General features: G+C 43.7%; 1 protein-coding gene across 1 annotated transcript; it reads right to left on the bottom strand.

The window, feature by feature from the left end:
• Positions 1–575: 575 nt before the first annotated feature.
• On the bottom strand, positions 576–6563 carry LOC139725414 (uncharacterized). Its single transcript, XM_071636489.1, has 3 exons — positions 5776–6563; positions 5202–5409; positions 576–4697 (listed from the first exon to the last, which is right to left on the bottom strand). The coding sequence occupies exons 1-3, from the start codon at positions 6561–6563 to the stop codon at positions 1503–1505; spliced, it is 4191 nt and encodes a 1396-aa protein (XP_071492590.1). The 3' UTR covers positions 576–1502.
• Positions 6564–7054: the final 491 nt, after the last annotated feature.

The following is a 7054-nucleotide window of genomic DNA, read 5'->3' as shown; positions in this document are numbered from 1 at the left end:
ATTTCCCGTAGCCATTGGACTGCATGCAGCCTGAGAATACTCGCGATATTAGTCTTCAATTATTATAAATTTTATTCATATTTGACGCGTACGGTCTCATATGAAAGAAGAAAATATGAATATTTGGGTTATGATTGTAACTTTGTTTTTCGAAAACGTGACGTTATAAGTCTGAAAAATTCACTTAAAATCACCATTTGCGCGAGCAAATGAAAATTTGATAGCACTACTTTTCATTGTTCTCAGTCATGCATGAACAATGAACATTAAGTAGTACATTAAATGAAAGAAGAAGAGTTTATCTTTCCATAGAGAAAATGTATGATTTCGATAGTAAAAAGTTGCATGGAAACCCGGTTTCGTTTTTTCTGGGACATGGTGTATATAGCTCTGTTTACCAAATGCTGCCACTGTTCTGCCTTCAAGTACGATATAGTATGCCCCCCCCCCCCATAAGAAAAAAAAAAATCGCATCAAATGGTATCATCCAATATAAAATTTGTCTTACTGCTTTCTTGAGGGATGAAAATTAAACCATCTAACCTACAGTTGTATATTTTACAGAAAACCTCATATTGGTTAAGTATAGTCAAAGAGAAATGTGGATCCTTGTACAGCATGTCATGGGTCTGATTCTTCCAAGTTCAGCACTTGGATGCTCTTGGAACTGTATAATGTGTGAACACAATGGACAGAACTTGGAGGGAAGGGATTCCTGACATGCTCTACAAATATCTGCATTAACTCTTTGACCACTGAAACAAATCGAATGGGGATTTCTCCAAGATGTGGGTAATTTAGTAGTTTTATATCCTGAATGTATTTGGATTGATTTACTATTTTACAATGAGGAGGGTGCCATTGATGTTAAATAAATGTGTGTATATATATATATATATATATATATATATATTTTTTTTTTGGGGGGGGGGGGGGGCACATACATGGGACAATTCTGAAGGAGGTGACAGATATTTGTAATTTCTGGTTATACAGTCAATCTTGACTTAATCAAATCTATTTGAACTGAATAAATACCATAGACTTTGAGAAAATTTGACTTTATGCAATTATTATGAGGGATTAAAATCAATATTATAATTATAAAGAGAATTTGAGGACTTGAAAAGATCTTTGAATAGCCGATTATTCAACTTACCCGTTTGTATGCGAGGTCGACTGTATAGAAACATGGGATTGTTTCAGTAAACTCAATAAGAATCAGCTGAGCTATAAGGTGGTACAATGTAGATGCTACAAAACGTGAATACCAAAAAAAAAGCAAAAAAAAAAAAAAGACGGCTGGAAGAAAAGGCAACACCCCATCTGAAATTGAGAAGACATTGCGCAATGATCATTCATAACACAATTTGAATTTGTCACCTTATTATTTGCTTTATTAAACAAGAATGGCATAACTGTTACACAACTCTGTGTGCAAGATATAGTGCAGAAGGCAGCACCTAAACCAGATACGAGAAATCTTACCACTAAGCTACAGGTTACTCGGGTTGTAAGAATCTGACATCATTGTTTGCATACTCCTCTAACAGAGGCCCCTCCCATGAACTTTCGAGTTCGTTTTCATCATCGTCAACCTCCTCATATGTTACAAGACACTCCTGTCCTTCTGTTGCTGACGAAATGACTCCCTTACACCAAACTACATCATTGTCTACCTCAAATCTATGCATTATGTGCCTACCGATGATGTCTCCAATCCTAAGCTGAGTTAACTTTAAGTCCCCATTGCGCAGATCCTCTTCAATTTCTGCCCTCGTGTAATCGTACGTAGCCTCTGGTTCCCTGTCGTAGATGAATCTTAGACCTTTCCTACACCTGCTGATTACTGTTGCTCTGTACAATCCCTCATCTCCATTATCTAAAGTAGTTAAATGGTCAACAATTTTCCCAACCAAGTTCTCATACTTGATCTCGTTTGTGACATTACCCTTCGGTTGCTTCTTCTTTCCTGGACTCTGAGTTGTCTTCTGCCTTCGACTCTGAGTTGTCTTCTGAGGCGTCTTCTTTCTCTTCTCCTCCACCATACTCTTGTACTCTTCAATCTTATCATCCGAGGCACAAGCATGCGCATAGTCATCCTCCTCTTCATCCTCAACTCTCTTCCCCCTCTTGTTAGCCTCCTGTATGATTTGAAGTACACTCTCTTTCAGTTCTTTCACACCCTTCTTTCGGCCTTTTTCACTCAAGTTTAACCTGCCATTCACATTCTTCTCTTGGAACAAATGTCTCCTAGCTTCCAGTTGAGCTTGAAGCATTTCCACACACTCCTCCTCACACGCATCACGCATCTTTTCATGTACCTCGTGCTCCGACAACCAGATCCCTCCACACTTCGCCACGGCATCAGCGTACACCTTCTCACTTTTCACGCACTTTGTCACCACATGTTCTTTGGCCTTCTGCATACTTCTTCGCTTCTCGATTCTTTCTTCCCATAGATTCTTCGCTCGCTTCGCGTACTCCTCTTTCTGCGCCCTCACACTTCTTCGTGCATACTTCATCAACTCTTCCCTGTCAGTCACAGAGAGCCCTTTCCTCCATTCGCTTGTCTTATTTTTCACACCCATGATGATGCTCTCGTACACCAACATACTTGCAGAAGGCTTCAAATGAATCAACCTGTCCAACATGCCGAAATCGCGCTCGACACCAACATTTGTTCTCGGCACACTCTGAGTCGCCCTTACTTGCTCTTCTCCCATCTTGGCGTGCTTACCAGAACCCAGATGATCCTGCAACATGTTTTCGGTGACCTGGCAGAAAGTAAGGAAGACAAGTTCAAGGACCTGCTTCGTCATTTGATCGAGTTCTGCATTTGGGGTCACCAAAGACTTAAAGACTGGATCATCTGGGTTGTGTTTCCCTTCGAAGAGCACATCATCACCGCGCATAAACTGACTGGCATCATCAGCCCACCTAATGAAGCATGTGTGCAGGTCGGCATATTGTTGATTCATTTCGGCAATGTGGCTCGACTCGTTGATGACACGCCAAAGAGGAGCTGTCACAAGCTTGTCAATGAGACCAAGCGCTCGCGCAGCCGCCAGGTATTGGCTCACGCGCAGGTCAGCACCGACAGCTTTGAGATGATCTTCCACCTGCTCTTCACAGAACTCCTTCAATTCCGATCGAAGGAAGAAGACGCCACCACTATTGAGGAACAGGATATTAAACCTGTTCCCCTTGAATGGTGCAAGAGGAACATGTTCGATACCCTTTGACTTCAGGAAAGTCCTGAATTCCACAGGCTTTCCGGACCTCGCACATCCTCGATCCTGCACTGAGTTGCAAACGGTCCGCACCAACCGAACAGTCCCACACTCACCTCTCTCAACATGCATCCCACCCAGTGACTCGGCTCCAACTCTGTCATTACCAAAGATCATTTCCTCCCACGCCTTAATGGTCTTGCTTGCATAATCTCCCAATCCAACTAAATAATGCAACCCACAGAAGAAATTGTTCATAGATGAGAACTGTTCCTTTTCAGCATCGTTCATTTCCCCCCATCCATCTACTATCTCAGGTAGAAGGTCTTGTCTGTAGTCTTTGAGGAGTTTGTTGAACTTTTTTTCTGCTACATGACGATCACTCATTGTGTTCTTGATATTTGCAATTATCTTGTTTACGGTTTGAGTTGATCCTGGCATGTCAGTTATTTCATGCAAGAGTCCGAGAAGTGTGTCCAGCGTTGTTTGGGCAGTCCCACCTACACTCTCTCTCATCCCAATCATCATACTTGAGCTGCCCCCATCTGACTCCTTGTAAATATCAAATGCTGCATAATGTTGCCCAAATTTAGTTGTGCCATCGCTTGATAGTGTTGTATTGCCTTCCTCTTGTAAAGCCCTTGCTACTTGTATTTGGGTCATTTTTCGTCCTTCATAGAACATTGATTTTGCAGTAGTCTTCTTTGGGAGTTGAAGTTTCTTCATGTTTATGTCTGTCAGACCCCCTAACACAGTCCTAACGACTCCCTCGCAGTTTTGCGCACTCACTCCATGATTAGTCAACAAATCTTGGTAGACACCCCTCACATTACTGTTATATATTCCCTTCTGTTTGAATGAAACATGTACCTTTTCAGGATCAGGTCCAATGAAACTTTGTGCCTCTTTTAATTCCTCTCTCAATTTCTTGACTTCCGTCCGCAAAGAGACTACTTTAGCAGAATGTTCCTTCCTCTCTTGAGCCATCTTTTCTTTCATTTTTTCCTTGTTTTGTATCTTATATCTCTCACGCCTTTGACCTTGTTTTATTTTTTTCCGCAGTGTACTGATGATAGACGTAAGCTTTGCTCTTCCTTGCTCAAATTGCTTTGCTTCCTCTAACTTTTGCTCACATTTCTTTGCTTCCACAAACTTTGTTTTGATTTCATTCTTTAGCTCTTTCTTCGTACTTATTAATGTAATCCTAGCATCTTGCAACTCCCCTTTACACTTTTCTAATGCCTCCTTGTACTCGCACACACTCTCGGCATCACTGTCACTGGTATCGCCCGATGTTTCTCCCGTGGTGGTACTTGCCGGAATTGTCTTTTCATTTTTTTCAATTGTATTGTCACATTTTCTTAGTTTTTTCGTAAGTTCCTTAAGGTTTTGCTTGAGTACATCGACTTCCTTTTGTCTTATCGTGCTCCTCTGACGATATTTACGCACGTCCCTGTCAGATTTCTTACAATCAGCGATCAATTTGGCAGATAAATTCATTTGGAACTCCAACTTCCTCTCGACACTCTCTAGCAGTGTTTGCAAATTTCGGCACCTGCTAACTTTTGACTTATACTTTGATCTAACATTATCAAGTTCCCGTCTCAACCTTTGAATTGCCTGAGGAGCGCCCTCTAAGTCGTCTGGCAACCTTGGATTTTCAAACCGCACACCCTCTGGCTCCGATATGCTTGCCCCTCCTCCTCCTCCCTCCCTTCTAGTTCTTTTTCTATCTTCCTCTCTTCTCCCATCTTGCGATTGCCCCTCTCCTGTCCCCCTTTTTCTCTTTCCTCTCATTTTTGTTCTTCCTTCATCTCTGGTGTCCCTCCTCTCCTCCTCTCCTTCATTCTCTCCTTCTTCCTCTTCTCTTTCCATCCCTTCCAACTCTTCAGTTTCCCTTCCTTCCTGCTCCCCCTCTCCCTCTTCTCTTTCTTCATCTCTCACTCCCCTTTCACTTCTTCTATGTACTTTCCACTGAAAGGGGGTTTCCAAGAACACCCTCAACATCTCCACACCACTTGCTCTCTTGGTTTTACTCAACCTTCGATCCTCTACAACCAGCCTCCTGACTTTCATCCGAAGTCCTGGCATGTCTGTCTTATCAATCTCCACATCAAACAGCGCTGGAATGAGATCGCACGTCATGGTCACACGATATTTACGCGTTTTCACCCACCTGTACAACTCCAAAACAACACCATTTGTAAGATACACACCACTCAACTTGGTCCATTCCATCGGTGTGTTGTCTAGGATTACCGTCACTGCACGCTGCAGAACATCTATTCGTATTCCCAGCTTATCACACGTAGCCATAGAACACCCCGCCCGCGTTTTGTACATGTGGTGGTGCCTCGTAATAGGACCTTGCTCTGTACGGACCACGGGCTCAGCTTGCGCCGCGGCCACAGGCGCAGGCAAAGCCTCAGATGGTTCTCTCACCGTCACACTCGAAATCACACCCTCCACCGATATGCTTGCCCCTCCTCCTCCCTCCCTTCTAGTTCTTCTTTTTCTATCTTCCTCTCTTCTCCCATCTTGCGATTGCCCCTCTCTTGTCCCCCTTTTTCTCTTTCCTCTCATTTCTGTTCTTCCTTCATCTCTGGTGTCCCTTCTCTCCTCCTCCTGTCCTTCATTCTCTCCTTCTTCCTCTTCTCTTTCCATCACTTCCAACTCTTCAATTTCCCTTCCTTCCTGCTCCCCCTCTCCCTCTTCTCTTTCTTCATCTCTGACTTCCCTTTCACTTCTTCTACCTTTCCACTGAAAAGGGGTTTCCAAGAACACCCTCAACATCTCCACACCACTTGCTCTCTTATTTTTCTTCAACCTTCGATCCTCTTCAACCAGTCTCTCAACCTTCCTCCGAAGTCCTGGCATATCTGTCTCATGAATCTCCACATCAAACAGTGCTAGAATGAGATCACCCGTCATGGTCGCATGATAATAATACCACCGTTTCACCCACGTGCGCAACTCCAAAACAACACCATTTGTAAGATACACACCACTCAACTTGGTCCATACGATCGGTGTCTTGTCTAGGATTGCCGTCACTGCACGCTGCAGAACCTTTCTTCGTATTCCCAGCTTATCACACGTAGCCATAGAACACCCCGCCCGCGTTTTGTACATGTGGTGGTGCCTCGTAATAGGACCATGCTCTGTACGGACCACAGGCTCAGCTTGCGCCGCGGCCACAGGCGCAGGCAAAGCCTCAGATGGTTCTTTCACCGTCACACTCGAAATCACACCCTCCACCATTACCACACTTACCTCAACTTCCGATCTAGATGTGCTGTTCATATCTCCGCTTTTACCTTCTTGCGCCATCCTTCCAGCTTTCACTATGCATTACCTGGCTTCAAAGTGTCTTTAAAAGGAGAACAGTCAGTGTCCTTGAGTGAGTCATTAATAACGACGAGAAAGAAATAGTGAAAAAACAAAAAACAAATGTCTCCATGCAATCAGTTGGCTGCTAACCCGGGCCGAACGCTGAGCGGAGAGCGGACGCCCGACACACGCCACTTAGGGTGCCTGTGGTTTGAATCATAAAACTCGAGTACAGTACGTTTATCGGTGATTCAAATGATGCGCGGTCCCTCAATCCGGCCGTATGCAAACCACAGCTGCAGCTTGTTGATGTACACACTAAAGAGCGGAAACTCTTTGGTACACACACACAACACACACACGCACACACAGCAGAGATTTTTACACCGGTCGAGTGGGTCAAAAGTTAGTTTACAAGACATAACAAAAGCACCTGACCTATACACTGTATAAGCTGCACGAGTGTACGTGCGTGCATAGCAAAGAGTATA

Source organism: Diadema antillarum, unplaced genomic scaffold (assembly GCF_040938485.1).
Source record: "Diadema antillarum isolate AM-2024a unplaced genomic scaffold, OU_Dant_1.0 seq00000040_RagTag, whole genome shotgun sequence".
NCBI classification, from domain to species: domain Eukaryota; kingdom Metazoa; phylum Echinodermata; class Echinoidea; order Diadematoida; family Diadematidae; genus Diadema; species Diadema antillarum.
This window is presented reverse-complemented; position numbering and strand designations above follow the sequence as displayed.

What these genes read in the sequence shown, in the direction of transcription:
- LOC139725414 (XM_071636489.1), bottom strand. Translation starts at nt 6,563, where the DNA reads ATGGCGCAAGAAGGTAAAAGCGGAGATATGAACAGCACATCTAGATCG. An exon ending in GGGACAAGAGAGGGGCAATC is followed by an intron (nt 5,410 to 5,775) that starts GCAAGATGGGAG and finishes GGAGTTGTACAG; the next exon opens with GTGGGTGAAAACGCGTAAAT. An exon ending in AAACCCCCTTTCAGTGGAAA is followed by an intron (nt 4,698 to 5,201) that starts GTACATAGAAGA and finishes GCTGATTGTAAG; the next exon opens with AAATCTGACAGGGACGTGCG.